Source organism: Acanthochromis polyacanthus, chromosome 18, assembly GCF_021347895.1.
Source record: "Acanthochromis polyacanthus isolate Apoly-LR-REF ecotype Palm Island chromosome 18, KAUST_Apoly_ChrSc, whole genome shotgun sequence".
Lineage (NCBI taxonomy): Eukaryota > Metazoa > Chordata > Actinopteri > Pomacentridae > Acanthochromis > Acanthochromis polyacanthus.
Genome location: NC_067130.1, coordinates 883,361 through 903,163, shown reverse-complemented (window position 1 = coordinate 903,163; position 19,803 = coordinate 883,361). Strand labels below are relative to the sequence as shown.

Genomic DNA, 19,803 nt, shown 5'->3' with positions numbered 1-19,803 from the left:
GTGTGTTTTGAGTCGGCGCTGTTATCAGACTGATCTGTGGGGGAAACCATCCATCGTCCTGAGGAATGAAGGAACGACGGCCCAGATACTCAGAATGATGGAGACTCTGACCGAAGGAGGAAAATGAGGAAAAGTTTGAAGTGGAGATGAATGGAGTGCATCAGAGGAGGAGAAAGGCGTTAATGGAAAGCAGACTCCGGTAGACGAAGTAGAAAGAGACACGGGGTTTTATAAATGAGAGACAGTCACAGATCCATCGGAACATTTAAACCAGTCGCAGACAGAGGTGGCTGAAATATACAGCAGAGGTAACGTTTGAGAAAGACGTAATGTCAAATAAAACACAGAACTCTGAGAGCATCTGACCAGATTATGAAACCTGACAGAGGGATGGGTGGCGAAGAAGTGATTAAATGTAAGGAGCAGTGTCAGCCTCAGACAGATGAATGGAGGAAGGTGTTGGAGACATAAAGAGGGAAAAGAAGCGTCTGATGCTGCTTTGAAAGTTTGTACGCTATCTGTTACTGGCTGTTTGAAGTTAAAGGAAGATAGATGAATGCTTCAAGGGAAGAAAGGAGAAAGTCTGAAACATTTTAAACCATTAAATAGTGGAGAAAAAACAACAGGGAGACGCTTTATACCTGAACAAGCCCATTAGAGTGAAACAATAGAGAAGTTACCTGAGAAATGACAGTAAAACCGACAGAATGGTCCTCAGATTGAGTCACTGCAACACATTAGCTTTGTTATGTTCCCTAAACTGCAGGAATAGTGAGTAATTCAAGTCAAACACTGCTGAAAAACGGGCTTTGCTAAATATTACGTCTCTTAGATGTTAGAATTTCACTTGGTAGGATGAGATATATTCAGATTCTGACACTAAAAGTCCAAAATCTGAGTTTAAGAGACATAAATATGAGCAGTTCTGGTCCAGATCTGTACTGCACACATCAGCCACAACATTAAAACCACCTGTTTAATACTGTGGAGGCCTCTCTGGTGCTGACAGAGCAGTCCTGACCTGTTGGTCCGTGGATTTGGACCTCTGGAGGACTCCTGTGGTGTTCATCAGTGGGATGTTTAAAGACCTTCAGGCCACAGGGTGGAGTCCTCATGGATCAGACTGGTCAAAGCCTTGCAGCAGTGTTTGATGATGAGTCTTTTTTCAGTCTTGCTGTATCTCTCACGGTGAAAAAATGCTAAAATTCTGAATAATTCCCAAGCTGAAAAAAGAGAGTTAATATTGAGCTTGTTTGTCTTCACTTACTTCCTGTTTGTTTTGGTCCCTTGTTGAGGTTGAACTGCAGTTCTGATGGTCGGTTAAGCAGCTAAGATGCAACATTATTTAATTGGACTGAATGTGATGCCGAAGGCTTCACGTCATTATTTATTAACATACATCAGAGCATCTTTTTTACCCCATTGGCTCATTTCCTGCAGGCTTCGGTGCATCCATTTCAGTACAAATACTCCCCAGGTAGGCACACCTGGCTGATATATGGACTGTTTTACTGTGAAGTCTGGAGGCTTCATGTTGTTCTATATTCCACTACAACTGTATCACCATTGGTCACTTTATCCTCAAACACCATTATTTTCTACTTCATAAAGATGATTTCTTCCAATTAGGATCATAAAATATGAAAGAGTCTCTTTAAATTCCAGTCAAGATGCTTTTTTGGATCATTCCTGCTTTCAGTTTTGCACTTCACACTGATACACCAATCCACAGTTTTATATTACTTATCAAAGATGCAGCGGAAACACGTCTGTATGTGTAAATGGTGGGTGAATTGGTTTGTTTCCTCCTGCTCCCCTCACAGAGACGTGAACTCAAACTCTCAGAGCAATTAAAGCGACGGTCCAGTGGCTGCGATAAGAACAGTTTCAGATTGCTCAATATTCTCGTCGTGGTTCCAAACTGCATCTGCTGCGCTGTAATTGCCCTTTGGGGGATGATGCTGAACTCCAGTCAACTGAAAACACACACGTCTCCGTGCACGGAAACACACAGACTGATGCACATGCTGGTATACATCTAGATAAACCTACAGGAACAACACAGCCACGCATGCACCTTCTTGTTCTTATAATTACTGAGACTAATACGCATGCAGATGCTCTGAATGCACGAGTGAACATGAGCGCAACGAGCACAGCCTGTCAGATTATCAGCTTTATCAATGACACGCATTCAACACACGAACAAATAGGACTCTATATGAACATCTCATCAAGTCACTACAGGAGTGTTTAAGGATGTTCTGATGCATGGAGATGAACTTAAATACAAATGAAGTGTCTTTTTCAGTGATCATGCATGACAGTCATTGCTAGAAATGATTACAACAAGAAGGCGTTAACCCAGAAGAGTCCAACTCATCTTAGTCCAGGTTCCACATTCAGTCCAGTTTGATCTGAAGTGACCAGTAAAACCAGTAAAACCATTAAAACCATTAAAACCACAGCATAATAACCTATAAATAACCACAACTCCTAATGGTTCCTTTTTTTTAGTGCAAAAAAGTGCATTCTGAAAATGTTCACAGTTAAGGAAATATCTTTTTATTAAACATCATGAACAACCTGAAATTTCTTCAGAAAAATAAATTAATTTTCATCCACATTCATCCTCAGTTTATCATTTCCTCATTACAGCTTCCAGATCACAGAGTGTCTCCAAAGGAACACAACATTTGGTCACCTGGAACCATGGAGGATTTACTTTATGATCAAAACGACAGAAGTCTGACAAAAAGTGACACAAAAATGAGACACAAAAGAACAAAGAACAATCCAGTATTTTACTTTATGATCCAAACAACTTGTCATGGTCTAGAAATGATTTTAAATTTATAGTTTTACTAATTTACAATCTGCAGTTAATGTCTTCTCTGTAATTTTTACACTTTGAGGGCCGGATTGGACCCTCTGGAGGACCACTTTTGGCCCACGGGCCTCATGTTGGACCACCTGTCCGTTAAAATATCAAGATTGCTTGAGAAAACGGATTTTTTTTGTTACTGCCACACAACAACACAAACTGTATATCTGCATACAATACACCCCCCCACACACACACACACTATATATATGTCCATCACGATGCCAGAAACGAAGCAGAGAAAAGAGGTAGATTAAAAATTCTTCCTTTAGTCACTGACTGCTTGACCAGTGCAGCTTAGCCGTTCATTCATTTATTTATTCCACTTTTTTCCTCCTTTGTCCTTCTGTCTGACGGCTGCATCCTCCCTCCTCTCCCATCCGTCTCTTTCTCTCTCCTCCACCTCTCCTTTTGAGCTGCTATCATTTACATTTCACTTTGTTTTATCACTCCTTTGCTCTCCTCTTTCTTCTTCTTACATGTCGTGCCACTTTGCCATCAGTCCTCCTCCAAACACCAACGCCTTTTCTCTCTCCATCTATTCATCCGTGTAATAATGGTCTGTGTATGTTTGCCAAAAGTCACTCTCATCCTGCCAGCACTTCGATGAATCGATAGTGAGCTCTGTGTGTGTGTGTGTTCTTGTACTTGCTACATGGTGAGGACCATTTTCTGCATTTAACCATCAAAGTGAGGACATTTTTACAAAGTGAGGACATTTTGGCCGGTCCTCACTTTGAAACAGCCATGTTTGAGGGTGAAGACTTGTTTTTAGAGAACAGGTATGAATTGAGGTTTGGTTAGGGTAAGGATTAAGTTTAGGCAATCAGTTGTGATGGTTAAGGTTAGGGTAAGGCTCTAGGAAATGCATTACGCCTATGGATGTCCTCACTAAGATAGAAGTACAAACATGTGTGTGTGTGTGTGTGTGTGTGTGTGTGTGTGTGTGTGTGTGTGTGTGTGTGTGTGTGTGTGTGTGTTCTTGTACTTGCTACATGGTGAGTACCATTTTCTGCATTTAACTATCAAAGTGAGGACATTTTTACAAAGTGAGGACATTTTGGCCGGTCCTCACTTTGAAACAGCCATGTTTGAGGGTGAAGACTTGTTTTTAGAGAACAGGTATGAATTGAGGTTTGGTTAGGGTTAGGTAAACGTGTGTGTGTGTGTGTGTGTGTGTGTGTGTGTGTGTGTGTGTGTGTGTGTGTGTGTGTGTGTGTGTGTGTGTGTGTGTGTGTGTGTGTGTGTGTGTGTGTTTGTATATGTTGTGGGGGCATAAATGTGTTCATACAGTCACATTTGAGGGACTCGCCAACCTTTGTGGAACACAAAGTTAGATAAATGTGTTGGAGCTGTATGCAGGGTAATGCAGACATGCCTCATCTCTACTCACTGTATGTTATTATGCATTTGTGTCTGTCATTTTCTGCTCTTTTTGTGCATTTTTTTACAGTTGTGCGTGCTTGTTGGGTAATCGCAGCGCTGTGTTTTCATGAATAACATTATCATAGCAGATGAAAAGCAGAGATTGACACCAAATAAGAGGTTATTCAGCTCCATCTGACGTGAGCATCGTGGAAGCTAAACAGAGCCTCTGATTGTCATTTTCACCTTTTTTTTCCTCTCTTTACCACCTTATGAAGTCCCACCTCCATGTTTCCCCCGCTCACCTTCCCACCCCAATCTACCAGCCACCACTTTCCCCCACGCCGTCACCCACTCGTTCATCCATCCACACATCCTTCCACCCATGCATTCAGCCGCCTGTCTGCCCGTCCGTCCTCCAGCCATCCATTAGTATCTATGATAAATGTTTAGACCTTGTTTGGGGAAAACATCCCATCTAAAGGACACCGAGACAGACACATCATTTATCAAACACACACACACACACACACACACACACACACACACACACACACACACACACACACACAGATCCAGGGCTGTCACATATGAAAGTCATCATCATTAAGCTGTGCTGTCAAAATGCATTACGGTTAGATTGAATCCTTTAGATTTACTCACACATTTTGCACAGATATGGATTGAATGTATAAATATAAATCTATATTCATATATATGTCACAGGCCTAATCCTAATTCTGCCTAGGCGGATTTAAAATCTGCCTGGATTCTAATTTGGCCTGCAACATATTTTTATAAAAAAATATATATACATATGTGTGTATATATATATATATATATATATATATATATCAGTCTATAACTGAGGGACTTCTGAAGTTCATGGGATATATCTGCATACATTTTTATTAAAAGTACAAAAACTAATGTTTATATGTTCATTATGATCATGTCTTTACAAATTCCATCATTATTTATTATAGAAACAATCACTTATGAATAAAAATGACTGAATATCACTAAAATATGAACTAAATAACGTCTGAATTTAACACCAACCACCTTCTAATGAGCTAAACAATAATAAAATGAGATGTTTCTGTTTTGGCAGTAGGATGTTCCAAAAACTCCTCTCCAGGAAGTGTGTTAATTCCAGGTCACATGACCTGCTCCACATGATGTCATTTCCTCCTGAAGAAAAGACTGGAAGACTCCAAGGCTTTCTGACTTATTTAATATAAAGTAGTCAACAGGTTTACTACAATGTCTGTAGAAATATTTTTACATTTCAATTTAACTCACTTGTATATATAATATTTAGAAGAATCTTTCTGTAAAATGCCGTGTGGTGTTTGGTTATAATAACAGAAATGTTGATTTTAGGGCTGAAAACAGCAAAAATGTCAACTATGATACAAAAAGTCCTGCTATTATAAATTGAGCCAGATCTATGAAGTGTTTGCAGAGAGGAGGGTAAATAAAGAGCAAGAAAACCTGAAACAAAAAGACAGATAGAAAGGTCAACATGGGATTTCTGTTAAATGTTATTCTAGAAAGAGATAGATGACTGGTCAGAGATGTGTGTGTGTGTGTGTGTGTGTGTGTGTGTGTGTGTGTGTGCGTGCGTGCGTGCGTGCGTGCGTGCGTGCGTGCGTGCGTGCGTGCGTGTGTGTGTGCGTATGTGTGTGCGTATGTGTGTGCGTATGTGTGTGTTTTTCGTTGTGTGAAGTCTGGCTGTGTCGGGGTGAATGGAGATGAATGAGGCCGCTGCCCTCTCTGCTGGCTCTATTGATTTCTGTATCACCACGTCCATCCCGGCCTGTCATACACACTGTTATCTGCTCCCAGCTGTCAGGACACACATGTGCTGTCCTGACCCGTCTGTGGGCCTCCAGCCTCACAGCCAATAAGGTTCTGATGGAACCGACATGGAGAATGAAGTACGGGAGTCGCTGAAGCTTGTTAAGGCTTCGCCAAATTATCCAGATTTTTCCTACTGTCTACCAAAGATGAAAAAAGAAGCATATGTACATAAAGATGTCTGCTTTAGTGGCCCAAAGGCAGCAGCTTCACATGAGCAGTTCTCTTCAGGGAGCGATAGTTCAGCTGGAGTACAGCTTCTCCATTTATTTCATCTTGTTTTGTTCCATGTGCAGAAAGATCTTAAAAGGCATTTTTAAGAACTGTGAGACACAGATTCCTCCACTTTTCTAGCAGCGAGCTCAGCAGCAGTATGAGCTGTTTTCATTTATATATCAATACGTGGTTTGTGTTAATTCATAATTTTCTCTTCATCTTTCTTTACGTCCTGTTCCATTGCAGCTTCTGTTGCCATCAGAGCTGTTTGTCATTTGTCTGTGGGTTCGATTATCTGACGGAGCAGCGTGTGATTTAATGGCCACTTAGAAGTCCTGGACGCCCGACTTTTTCTGTGCAGCACTTGAACACAGCAGCATATCCAGAGTTTTAAAAAGCCGCTGCTGGCAGGAGGCCCAGATGTAAATAATCTCCAATGACAACCTGTGCATTACAGCTTCAAGCAAATGTTCCATAATTTTAGTGTGTCAGAGAATAACTGCTGGGTTGAAGGTTCAGTGTGGAGGTCAAGTGTGCTGGAATATGCAGAAATGTGAGCATTTTTCTGCAGTAAGTGCTTTAAATGCAGTCAGTTTACATCCATAATGATCCGTCCATGCAGCTGCTATCAGCAGAACATCAGGATCTTCTAGTGTCAGCGGCGTAGCATTCTTATCAGCTGTGACTTTTCACTGCTTCCACCTGCATCAGTGAAGTGCTGTAAGCTCCACTTGTTGAAGATCCACACTTACAGGGAACTACGAGATCCTGACAGGAGCTTCTTCAGCGGGAAGTCGGGAATAAGGAGAGGAATTCTGGTTTGAATTTTCAGCTTTCAAGACATGTTCACATTCCTGACATCCTAATGCAGAGCCACCTCCAGCGCTGCATTTCCTCACGCTGTCTTCAGGGTATAAGGTCTGCCGCGGGATGTTTCCATTGGCTGGGGGGGCTCAGCTTCCTCTTACAGTAATTGCTGCTATGGCGATTGGGGCTTCAAAGAGAGAAATACTGTCTGAGAAACGACCCCTGGACCCGGCGTCTGTGTGCATGTGCGTGCGTGCGTGCGTGCGTGCGTGCGTGCGTGCGTGCGTGTGTGTGTTCTCAAATGGGAGGAGAGTGCAGCGGAAAAATGGGAGCTGTCAGTCAACCTAATGAGACCAACCTTCTGAGTGCACACACACACACACACACAGAGCGCCATCGGGCCGCTGGAAGTGCCATATAATTGGGTTTCCTTTCCAGGACAACAGACATGCTCACTGGATTAGATCTGACCACCGACGCCGGTTCCCTCCATGTCTCCCTCTCCTCTCGCCTTCTTCCTTCCCTCCTCTGCGTTCTCAGACTGTCTCATTTTTACATCTCTCTCTTTTGTCAACTTCTTCATTTTTTTTCCTCGCTGTCCGTTCTTCATCTGCTTTTTCTCCCCTCTGATCAGCTTATCCGGCTGTCCTTCCCACCTCTGAACTCCGACCTGCATCATGTGTTTGTGGATAAAACACAGCAAGCGTTAGATTAGACTGGAATATGTAACGGCATCCTAAGGACCGCTGGAGTCAGTCACTGTCAGGGTCACAGCAACAAACTTTATTGATCCACTGGGAGAGTAAAACGTTTTTCCAACAGCTCAAGTAGTAGATAAAATATATGGCCAGCAAGATGAGGGGAAGAATGAATAAATAAAAGAGGATATGAGAAAGTAAAGGGTCAATTTCTCACAGTTCCTGATGAAATCCCTGAGGAATGTTCACATCTCCTCTGCCTGCCCCCCGCATTGTCTGGACCTCTGTAGAAATGCTTGGTGTGTGTGTGTGTGTGTGTGTGTGTGTGTGTGTGTGTGTGTGTGTGTGTGTGTGTGTGTGTGTGTGTGTGTGTGTGTGTGTGTGTGTATCTCAGCAGCAGTGTACTTTTTCCACCCTCCTGCCTCTTAGACAAACAAGCTGTAAAACTGCTACCAGGTTTAAACTGGAATAAAAGACTGGAGTAGCTTCAGGGTTTGAAGAATAAAGCTGATGTGGAAGCAGTCCTGTAATGTCATATCATTCTGTAGCACAGAGATCCCCCATAATGCAACAGAAGGGAAAAACAGAACACACAAACCCAGTCGCAGTTATCGAGCCCAGGATGCAGCAGTGGTGTCCCTTCAAAACAGAGAAGCAGGGAGATGAGTACAGTCATCATAAACAATAGTAAAATAAGACAGAGTAGACTGGCAGGGATGGATCACTACACAGTCCAAATCAGTAGAAAAACTCTTCAGCGTTTAGTTTGCGAGCTGGACGAGGTTGTTGTTGTTGTTTCCTGAAGGAAATGTTGAAATAAGATAATCTTTTATTGCTCCCCACGCCAGGGGCAAATCAGGTTGTTACAGCAAGCATATTTAGCAAATAAACATGGATGGATGGATGGATGGATGGATGGATGGATGGATGGATGGATGGATAGACAGATACATTATTAATCCAAAGGAAATTCAGGTGTTCAGCAGCTTACATTCAACAACATAAATAAAAAAGACATGTTAGTAACATTAACATTAAAGGTTAGTTTGTACTCTGAAAATATTGCTGTACATTACTATAAAAACATTTCTAATATTAAAATCTATAGAATACTAAATGTGTAATAATAGAATAGTAATAATATTAATCAATGACTTCTTTTTCTGAAAAGCCCAACCAGGGATAGATGAAGGTTAGCTTAATGCTATACACTCTATATGTAATACATCAGATGTGTTCTATGTTAGTCGCATGGTCCCTGATCACATAAATGAATAAATACAATAAATAAAAATGGTAACACCTAGTCAGCAGAAAGGAAGGAGAAGGCTGCATGAAATGTGCATTTAATATCATTGTTATACCCACAGCTTACAGTTGGTGAGTCAGACTAATGTAGGAGTGACTAAAATCTGTATTTTTTCTAATGGCCAGCAGGGGGAGACTTCACTGGCTACAAGTCTATGAGAAAATGACCAAACTTCTGCTTTGATTTGTTAAATCAGTAAATGTTGCTGTCATGATTTGATGTTTTTATTGCTAGTTTCTTGTCTCATTCAATGCAGAATAATGTTCGCTTTGTAAATTATGGTTTAATTTGGAGTAAAGTTAACGTTAAAGCAGGCTACGATTAACTTGTGATTGACAGGAGCACGTCTCAGAAATAACCCAAGATGGAGGACAAACACCCAACATGATGGTTCCTGCATGAATGTTTCATGTCCAGTCTAAGGGTTTCTGCTGTTTTCCACAGTTTCTACACTTTCCAGTCAGTAGTAATGCAGCATGCTGGCTGTGTAGGCAGTGTTCACAGCAGAATAAGGAGGGTTGTGTGTCTGTGCTGTGGTTTGCTGCCTGTTTTTTTGTCTGCTGCTGTTCTTCCTCAAACATGAATGTTGTTTACAACGAGAAGACGCTCGTGTTTATGCATGAAATGAGAAAATCTAGCGTCCATTCAGTGATTACTCTCCAAACTGATCACTGAATCTTTATTATCACTCTCATATTCTATCTGCTGAGGACGGTGTATTTACTCTGCTCTAATGGGACGTGATTATGGTCAGGTAAATATTTGGGTGTTTGGGGTGGCATTGTGTTTGTACGGGCGTGTGTGTGTGTGTGTGTGTGTGTGTGTGTGTGTGTGTGTGTGTGTGTGTGTGTGTGTGTGTGTGTGTGTGTGTGTGTGTGTGTGTGTGTGTGCGTGTGTGCGTGTGTGTGTGTAGTTTTAATGAAGGCTCGCTGCTGCTTTGTTTCCAATAGATCACATGTAAAATGTAAATACATATTTTCACACAAATGCACGGTGGATGAGTAAATCTGCACCATGTCATGCTGAACACTCTGACGGTGTTCTGTCCTTCCATCCACCTCCCTGCTGGTATTAAGTGCTCCTGTTCAGCCACTTGGCACCGCAGCAACACATCCATCTCTCTGGAAGTGTTTATCTGCAAGCTGTTTACTCCCATGCACTCCTCCACACAAGCACATATATGTCCTACATACGTGCTCAGCTTTACAGAACAACAATGCAGCAGACGTGTGGAGACATGAGAGGAAACACAGACGTAGGAAGTTCTGTTTCCCTGAAACTGTCGTGGTTTTCTCATATCAAATGTATGAAGACATTTATACAAAGAATCAAGCAGACGTTTGGCTGGATTTCTGGAGGTTTCGCACCATAGACGCTAGTATGCAAACACACAGACACACATTAGAGGCAGCGAGGAATGCTGATAGAAGCAACGCTCCGATACGCTGGCTGGGCTACGTCTAAACACTGGAAGGTTTGGCCTGGAAGGCGTCACACATGTCAGCTAACGCACACGTTTCCACACAATGTGAGCTTTCTGCTGGAGTGTACGGCATGGGATGTAGCACACAGACATGCTCGGATGACGTTGTTATTGCATTCCGCTAATGAAATTAAGCCTATAAATGTAGCGCTCGGTTAGGCAGATAAAGACGGAGCTCCCCCCATCCAAACAGAGAGGGAGGCTGTGAACATGGAGGGGTCAACAGGAGAGCTGAGTGATGAGAGGGAGATTACAGACGGACAGAGGAAACTGGGATGCTCGGACGCTCGGTGTGCCAGTGGCTGGTTTGTTAAACCGACTGCGGGTTTATAAATCCTGGAGAACTGAGAGGGAAAACTCCAGTCTGAGGATGCTAGATGTGGGCATGGAGGTGACACGGTGGTGTGATGGAGGTTTGATGAAATCAGGCTGTTTGGAGCAGCTGCTGGTGATATCAGAACACTTCAGGGATGTTTCTGTACTTGCTGTTCCTTATTTTCTGTAGTTTTTGTCATACTTCCCTTCAGTTTTGCACTAATTGTAAGAAAAGTCGAAGGTAGAGAATGAAATCAGTTGCAGGTTTAACTTTGACCTCCTGTACTGACTGTTGTCAACAAATCATCAGGGGATATTACAGGTGCTTTTAGCTTTTTATTCATGTTTTACTGAAAATAAAGCTGTTTCCATCATGTGCTTGAACTGCTGGATTGTTCATAGCCTCTCTGATCATTAAGCTGTTGGACTTTTACCTTCATCTCAGTAAAATCCTGACCCACCCACATCTCAGCTTAGTGAAAACATCCTTTTTTGTCTGCTCAATGTCTGAAATTGCTTCATCTTCAAATATGTCTACAGATTTTGACAGAACTGGCACTCGATATCACATTCTGCTGATCATGTTTGAGTTGTGTGCGTCATTTATATTGTTGTCTAACCTGCATATCATAAAAACTAGTTGTTAAGTCAAGGATTCCAGATAACCTCCAGCTGTAGACTTAGATCCAGTCCCTGGATGTGTGTGCAGGTGTGTGTGGGTGTGCAGGTGTGTGCACGTGTCTCGCTTCTGTGCTACAACAGGCGTGTCACTAAATCATTCAATTCGACTTCAGGAGGTAAAAAGCCCTCCTTTCCTCCCTCCTCCCTACTTTTTTCTTCAGTCTTTCTGACACAAGCCAAAGGCAAACAAACACACACACACACACACAAACACACACACACGGCACTAACCGTAAATTACAGCGAAGCAGCAAATCATTCTCTCCTGTAACTCAAACATTCGCTTCATTCTGTTTCACTCTGCAAATTAAAATGTGGACTGAAGGCTTTCAGACGTTGGCGTGGATCACATCGTGTGGTCAAACTGTGGCAGCGATGCCAGCACGTCCTGGGATAATCATTTATTATTTCACGTGCACGTCTGAGTGTTGGTGTGTCGGATGACAGCAAGGTTCAATCGATTCAACAGAGACGTGAAACAGCGGTCGACCTGTGTTCAGAATAATGATAGAAGGCCTTCAATAAATGATCTCTGCATTCTGTATGGAACAGATGAAGCTTCCTGCTATTAAACATTAACAGCTCAAGCAAGGATTTCTATACTGAGCACATCATTTAAAGAACTGTGGACAGAAATGGAGGGAATTCAGACCAGAAGTCAACTGAGGACATCATTAGTGAATATTTTATACTTCTATAGGACACCTGAACCCGGTCCAAAAACCAGTCTCCTTTATAAATAATGCTGCTTGCTAGAATAGAATCAGCATTATGTTAGCACGTCTTACACATGTGCTGTTTCCTGATCCAAACTGACCACCTGCTGTCTTCTGGTTGGTGTTTAGGTGGAGCTATCTGACAGCACGTCCCATACCATCACCGATGCCTACGCTGGGAAGGAGTACATCATCCAGGTAACAGCTTTATTCTGTCTGACAAACTAGCCCAGACAAATGACTCAAGTTTACTCATTTCTTGTTGCTTTTGTCACAGTGCTCTGATAAATGTGCCTAAATTCTTAAATGCTGTCTGCTCGTGTTCGACAGGTGGCTGCTAAGGACACAGAGATCGGAACGTGGAGCGACTGGAGCGTTGCCGTCCACGCCACTCCCTGGATTGAAGATCCTCTGCCAATCACCTCCACGACCGAAGTGGACGTTTCCACCGGTAGGCCCGACTTAAAGCTCTGTCACCCTTTATTTATGCCAAAGTTGGTGAATTATCAGAGAGCAGATCTGTGACCTCCAAGACTGTTTTCTGATGACTGAGATTGTTCAGTGCATACAGAAGATCTGTGGAGAAACGAGCTTCTTCCAGCAGGTTCCAATGAGCTTAAACACACAATAGAGCAACAACAAAGGGCAATGAAGCGTAATGAATAAAGAATGAGCGTCTGTATACATGCTGGAGGCACAGTTAGACGGTCCTTTGAGCTGATGTTGACATGATGGCATTGAAAACATGCTAATGCATAGCAGGTTTGATGTTTATCATGTCGTACTTTAGTGTGTTTATATATCACGGTTCGCAAACTAGGTCATAACGATCAAGCAGACTTGGCTAAAAAGATAAAGTTAGAGGCATGAAATAAAAATCAAGGAAATGTAATATAAATAGCAGCCTTGGTAGCCTTTAAAATCCTGAATTGGCTCATGTTCTTATAAATTCCCCATAGAAGTGTCAAGAGAAGGCAGGTGAAGGGTTACAGAGAGCTGGTAGAAGTGTTGTTAAAGTATTTCTGAAACGCCGTTTGGTTTTTATCAGTCTTGTAGTCCATCAGCTGATGATAGTATAGTATTCCTATAACATTTCTTAGCGTTGTTCCTCGTGCTGTCACGCAGTAAATTTGCTGAATCAGTTAGGTATGAAATTAAGTTTAGCTAATAACTTTCTTTGTGATTAAATTGAGCACACTGTAAGCGTTTGATGGCCCTGAACTTTTATCGTAGTTTAAGCTGTAAGATCCAGCAGCCTCCAGACACATCGACACACATCACCTGAACACCGCCTCAGGGAAAACCCGCCATCCTTTAAAAACACGCTCACGTCTCTCATACAGCTTCAAAATCAGCTCCTTTACAGCACAACAAGCTTTTATGAGCATTAGAAGTTATGATTAAGAAGAAATGAATTATGGATTATTATATTTGTCAGCTGACACTCTGGTAGTCCCAGGTAAGGACAGGAATAATCTGTGGGGATCATGGAGGTGGTGTCATTCAGCATGTGGCAGAGATCAAGGAAGCCTCACTTGTCAAATCAAAACCTGTCAAGGCTCTGATGATCCCTGAACAGCACGACGTCCATCCCAGGTCTGAACGCTCCGCGGTGCTCGTCCTTTAGATCACTGACGAACAGCAAAGAACAAATGGCAGCACGCTGATGGATGAAGGAAAACACTGAATAGGAGAGGACAGGGATCCACATTCTGTATTTAGTCACGCAAAATGCAGAGAATCTTTAACTACTATTCCATCACCAGGCAAGTTAATGCCTGATTCTGACATTTAAAGCAGAATGTCTGCTGGAGATCAGTGAATACTAAAGGGGTTTTTGTGTGGTTTTGTAAACTACAAGTCTTCATCACCTACTGCACCGAGAACCTTTCTGTCCCTGCAACAAGAAAAGACCTTCCACCAGTGGAAGTTCTCAAAGATGAGCTTTCTCTTTGAAAATCTGTGGAGAGAAATCTGTCTCTAGACCTACATTTACATCATCCAGAGATCCATCTTTTATTAATTCTGATGTGTCCAGTTTTAGTGTTAAAATACGCAACTTTCAGTTCTTCAACCAATGAGGAAGCTTCAGTTTCGACATTTTCAGCCCAAATCTAAACACCAGCCTCAACTACACACGTGGACAAAATTGTTGGTACCCCTCAGTTAAAGAAGGAAAAACCCACAATTCTCACTGAAATCACTTGAAACTCACAAAAGTAACAATAAATAAAAATTTATTGAAAATTAAATAATCAAAATCAGCCATCACTTTTGAATTGTTGATTAACATAATTATTTAAAAAAACAAACTAATGAAATAGGGCTGGACAAAAATGATGGTACCCATAACTTAATATTTTGTTGCACAACCTTTTGAGGCAATCACTGCAATTAAACGATTTCTGTATTTGTCAATGAGCGTTCTGCAGCTGTCAACAGGTATTTTGGCCCACTCCTCATGAGCAAACAGCTCCAGTTGTCTCAGGTTTGATGGGTGTCTTCTCCAAATGGCATGTTTCAGCTCCTTCCACATATGTTCAATGGGATTCAGATCTGGGCTCATAGAAGGCCACTTTAGAATAGTCCAACGCTTTTCTCTCAGCCATTCTTGGGTGTTTTTGGCTGTGTGTTTTGGATCGTTGTCCTGTTGGAAGACCCATGACCTGCGACTGAGACCAAGCTTTCTGACACTAGGCAGCACATTTCTCTCCAGAATGCCTTGATAGTCTTCACATTTCATCGTACCTTGCACACTTTCAAGACACCCTGTGCCAGATGCAGCAAAGCAGCCCCAAAACATTACTGAGCCTCCTCCATGTTTCACCGTAGGGACAGTGTTCTTTTCTTCGTATGCTTGGTTTTTGAGTCTATGAACATAGAGTTGATGTGCCTTACCAAAAAGCTCCAGTTTGGTCTCATCTGTCCAAAGGACATTCTCCCAGAAGCTTTGTGGCTTGTCAACATGCATTTTTGCAAATTCCAGTCTCGCTTTTTTATGAGTTTTTTTCAGCAGTGGTGTCCTCCTTGGTCATCTCCCATGAAGTCCACTTTGGCTCAAACAACGACGAATGGTGCGATCTGACACTGATGTACCTTGGCCTTGGAGTTCACCTTTAATTTCTTTGGAGGTTGCTCTGGGCTCTTTGGATACAATTCCAACGATCCGTCTCTTCAATTTGTCATCAATTTTCCTCTTGCGGCCACGTCCAGGGAGGTTGGCTACTGTCCCGTGGGTCTTGAACTTCTGAATAATATGAGCCACTGTTGTCACAGGAACTTCAAGCTGTTTAGAGATGGTCTTATAGCCTTTACCTGTAAGATGTTTGTCTATAATTTTTTTTCGGATGTCCTGGGACAATTCTCTCCTTTGCTTTCTGTTGTCCATGTTCAGTGTGGTACACACCTTTTCACCAAACAGCAGGGTGACTACTTGTCTCCCTTTAAATAGGCAGACTGACTGATTATGAGTTTGGAAACACCTGTGATGTCAATTAAATGACACACCTGAGTTAATCATGTCACTCTGGTCAAATAGTTTTCAATCTTTTATAGAGGTACCATCATTTTTGTCCATGCCTGTTTTATTAGTTTGTTTTTTTAAATAATTATGTTAATCAACAATTCAAAAGTAATGGCTGTTTTTGATTATTTAATTTTCAATAAATTTTTATTTATTGTTACTTTTGTGAGTTTCAAGTGATTTCAGTGAGAATTGTGGGTTTTTCCTTCTTTAACTGAGGGGTACCAACAATTTTGTCCACGTGTGTATAAACCAGCAACTAACTCTGCAACATCCAGGCAGACTTTCTACCATCCTTTAGTTTTCAAGCTTTAATCTAAGTAAAGATTTGTGTTTAGTGTCTTGTGTCAACACCAGTTAATAAAATACCACGTCTATCCATCTAACTGACTCGAGAATCCAGAATCTTTATTGTCGTTATGTTTCCATTGGTGACTCCCAGCTACAGATAAAAGATAGAAAAAGGCCCATTGTAAACAAATAGAGTAAAATATTCAGATGATGTGAATATGCAAACAGAATAGGTTTAAAATGAGCAGTGGGGTGGAGGTAAAGTTCTTTATTCCACATAGTGAGTCTGTTTGTGTTCAGAGGGAATGGATCGGACTGCTCTGGGACACAAACTGTTTTTCAGTCTGGAAATGAGAGATTTTATGTTTCTGCATCGTTTAACTGAGGGAATCAGTACAAACAGTCCATTTCCTGGGTGGGTGGGGTCGGCAGCGATACGTCAGGTCTTCCTCTGGACCCGGTTTATTGAGTCCGGGTCTGGAGCTTCACCTGTTCTGTTTCCACCTCCAGGTTAAGTCCGTTCTGTTCATGTGGGTGAAATAAAACCGTGGTGCTCAGGCAGACGGAGATAATCTGTTGTTCTATCGGACACGAGACTGCAACAGCCAAAAAAAGTCTTGGATACGAGGCAGCCTGATTTATATCATCAGGGTTGCCTGGCAACCAGAAGATGACGACAGAACTCCAGAAAATAATTGCACCTGGATAGGAGATAGTCCTGCAGATAAGCGAGCAGAAGACTGATCCTTGTCTTCTTCATCATTGTGATTTTGTTCAGAGCAAACAGATGAGCTGATGTGATGATTAACTTTGTGTTACAATGAGAAATGAGAGAGGAATCGACCCTCAGCAAGGAAGAAAATAAGCATATTTCTTCAAATTTGGTTTAATATTCCTCATAAGAGAAGCTGTGAACTTACTGAATATGCCAGTATACTCATGTAGGTTGCTTTTATTTGTGACAAAACACGAATCAGAGGAGAATTTATGATTTCTTTCCACTCCTGAATAATGAAGGCTGTTGGATAATAAACCACAGTTTCACAATGTGTATCTATGTTTGGGAAATTCATCTTTCTGAGTGTGATTTTGAACGCTGTTAATGTTTAACTGTAGCCCTATCAACGGGAGAACTTTGGCTGAACATCCTGAACTTGTTCCACTGTCTTGTGAAACCAGCGCTGAGCTGTTGCACGTCCACGTGTCGACAAACTGTTTATTTACGGAGAAACATGAATTTTTCATCAGAACTATCCTGGAGCTGCCTTTAGATCATTTCAAATCTTTCTAAGAAAAAAACAACAACATTCTGTCTGTTGACCCTCTTCCTCTGCTGGCCATCCAGTCGCTGCAGCAGTCCAACACTGCCTCCTGTTGGCCACTCCTGGTACTGCACAGAGATCGTCATGCACTCACACGTACCTGGAAACCCACAAAAACAACATGCAGAACAACACAGGAAGAACACGCAGCCTCTCCCTACACTCAGACACACACAAACATACATGAACACACCACACACGCATGCACACACTCGCACACTGCCTCCCGTTGGTGACACACACTCCCTCAGTACACAGTGTATTATTGTGGGTCTGAGGGAAAGAACAGGAGGTTATTGGGATTCTCCTCATGCCTCCTCTCCATCCAGCTGCTGCTTCCCTTCCCGCTCTGCTTGTCCCGTCCTCTCTCTTCTCTTCTCCCCTTTCTACCTCCACCTCTCTCTCACCATTTCTACCTTTTCATTCCCTCCTCTCTCTATTGATCACTCTTTCTCTTAGCTTCTTCTCTCCTCACCTCTCCTCATACCTCTGCCTTTTCTCTCTGGCCCTCTTTTAAAAGATGCTGATGACAGATTGCAGCTGTGTGTCGATAAAAACAACTTCAGCTTTGGTTCTGGTTGATAAATGCATTGCCTTCTTGTTTTTTGTTTTTTTTTTGTAATCTGGTAAGATAGCTTGAAGTAGCAGTGGGTTTCTGTGATTGAACAATCCCTGGTGCTTCATTAATCATGCTCTCAAGTTCTTAATACATTTGCATGAAGGCAGTTGGTGGAAAAACACATTTATTTTGCAGAAATGTCAAAATATTCAAGTAAAACATGTTAAGGAACTATTGGATGGATGTCTGTTGTACATAGATCTCATCAGTCAGTAAACTCTGAAACATCTGATCCTATCTAAGACCAGACTGATAAGCAGTAAAGTTCTGTGGTGTTTTTCAGCTGACCAGCTTGTTAACATCTCCACACTGACCAATATTTTCTGGCTGCTCAGCTGAACAGTAAATGAACAGACTTCCTTATTGATTGTGCAGCTCAGAGTCTAAACACACAGTTCCACTTTCTCCATTTCCTCTCTGTCATCCCCTCATTCGACCTGCTCCACGTTTCCTCATCCTCCTTTTATTTATTATTTTTATTTGTCTTTTCCTCTCAGCAGCAGCACATCACAGACACTTCACGGAGGAGTCTCTGCCTTTATGTTCTGTTTCCCGGCATCAGCAGAGTGACTTTCCTGGACAAACAGATGACATTTAGAATCCCATCCTCAGTGACCGAACCATTGCTTAGCGACCACATTCCAGGAAGTTAAAAAAAAATATAGCAGAGATCAGCTGAGCTTTAAAAGGTTGTAACCAACATCAGAACATCTAAGACCATCTGCCTCGCCCACTCCATCAGACAGAAACTGGACGCTGTCTGGCACCAAACGTCCGACACTACTGTACATATCGCTGCTTATTTATTCCACGTCTGGTCGCTACTTATAAATGTCTGTTTCAGGGCTTCTACGAGAACAAGAGTATCTGTTCAGATGCAACAGGAAGCAACCATGAGCTGAATGTTGGAGCTGAGCTTATATTCAGACAGAAATATGTGATTTTAACTGAGCTGTTCCAAACAGTGTAATTCTAAAGGCAACCAATACAAATGTTTTGGACTGAAACTATATCTGCTCTGCAGAGGAAGGGAAAAAAGAATGTTATCCATAAATTAACGACATTTGCTACCTGCTACACTTACTAGCCCAAATAAATTATCAATAATCATGAAAAAAAGCAGTATTTGCAGCATATTTAATCACTTTTACTTGCTTATTTTATTGATTAGAGAGGAGGCTTCACATCCAGCTTGTTCTGGATGCAGCTGCTGTTAATCAATGATTATTACATCAAATATATTGAAATATGCCACTTCAGAAATGTGCCTCTCTTCTCCTGGAATGAAAGCAATGAAACACTGGTAGTCTGACCAATGACAATTTGCTCAGATGAGAGCTTATCGACCAACCAATCATCCTACCAATCATCCAACCAATCAACCAACCAATCGACCAACCAATCAACCAACCAATCAACCAACCAATCAGCCAACCAATCAACCAACCAATCGACCAACCAATCAGCCAACCAATCAGCCAACCAATCAACCAACCAATCGACCAACCAATCAACCAACCAATCAACCAACCAATCAACCAACCAATCGACCAACCAATCAGCCAACCAATCAACCAACCAATCAGCCAACCAATCAACCAACCAATCGACCAACCAATCAGCCAACCAATCAGCCAACCAATCAACCAACCAATCAACCAACCAATCGGCCAACCAATCAGCCAACTAATCAACCAACCAATCAGCCAAC

The 19,803-nt window shown here is 42.0% G+C and overlaps 1 protein-coding gene across 1 annotated transcript in view; it reads left to right on the top strand.

Moving 5' to 3' along the window:
- Positions 1 to 19,803, top strand: part of cntfr (ciliary neurotrophic factor receptor) — a 278,017-nt gene that overhangs the window by 252,687 nt on the left and 5,527 nt on the right. The window contains exons 8-9 of the mRNA XM_051938344.1: positions 12,467 to 12,535; positions 12,668 to 12,788. Coding sequence (XP_051794304.1) covers positions 12,467 to 12,535; positions 12,668 to 12,788 — 190 coding nt within the window. The remainder of the gene's footprint in view (positions 1 to 12,466; positions 12,536 to 12,667; positions 12,789 to 19,803) is intronic.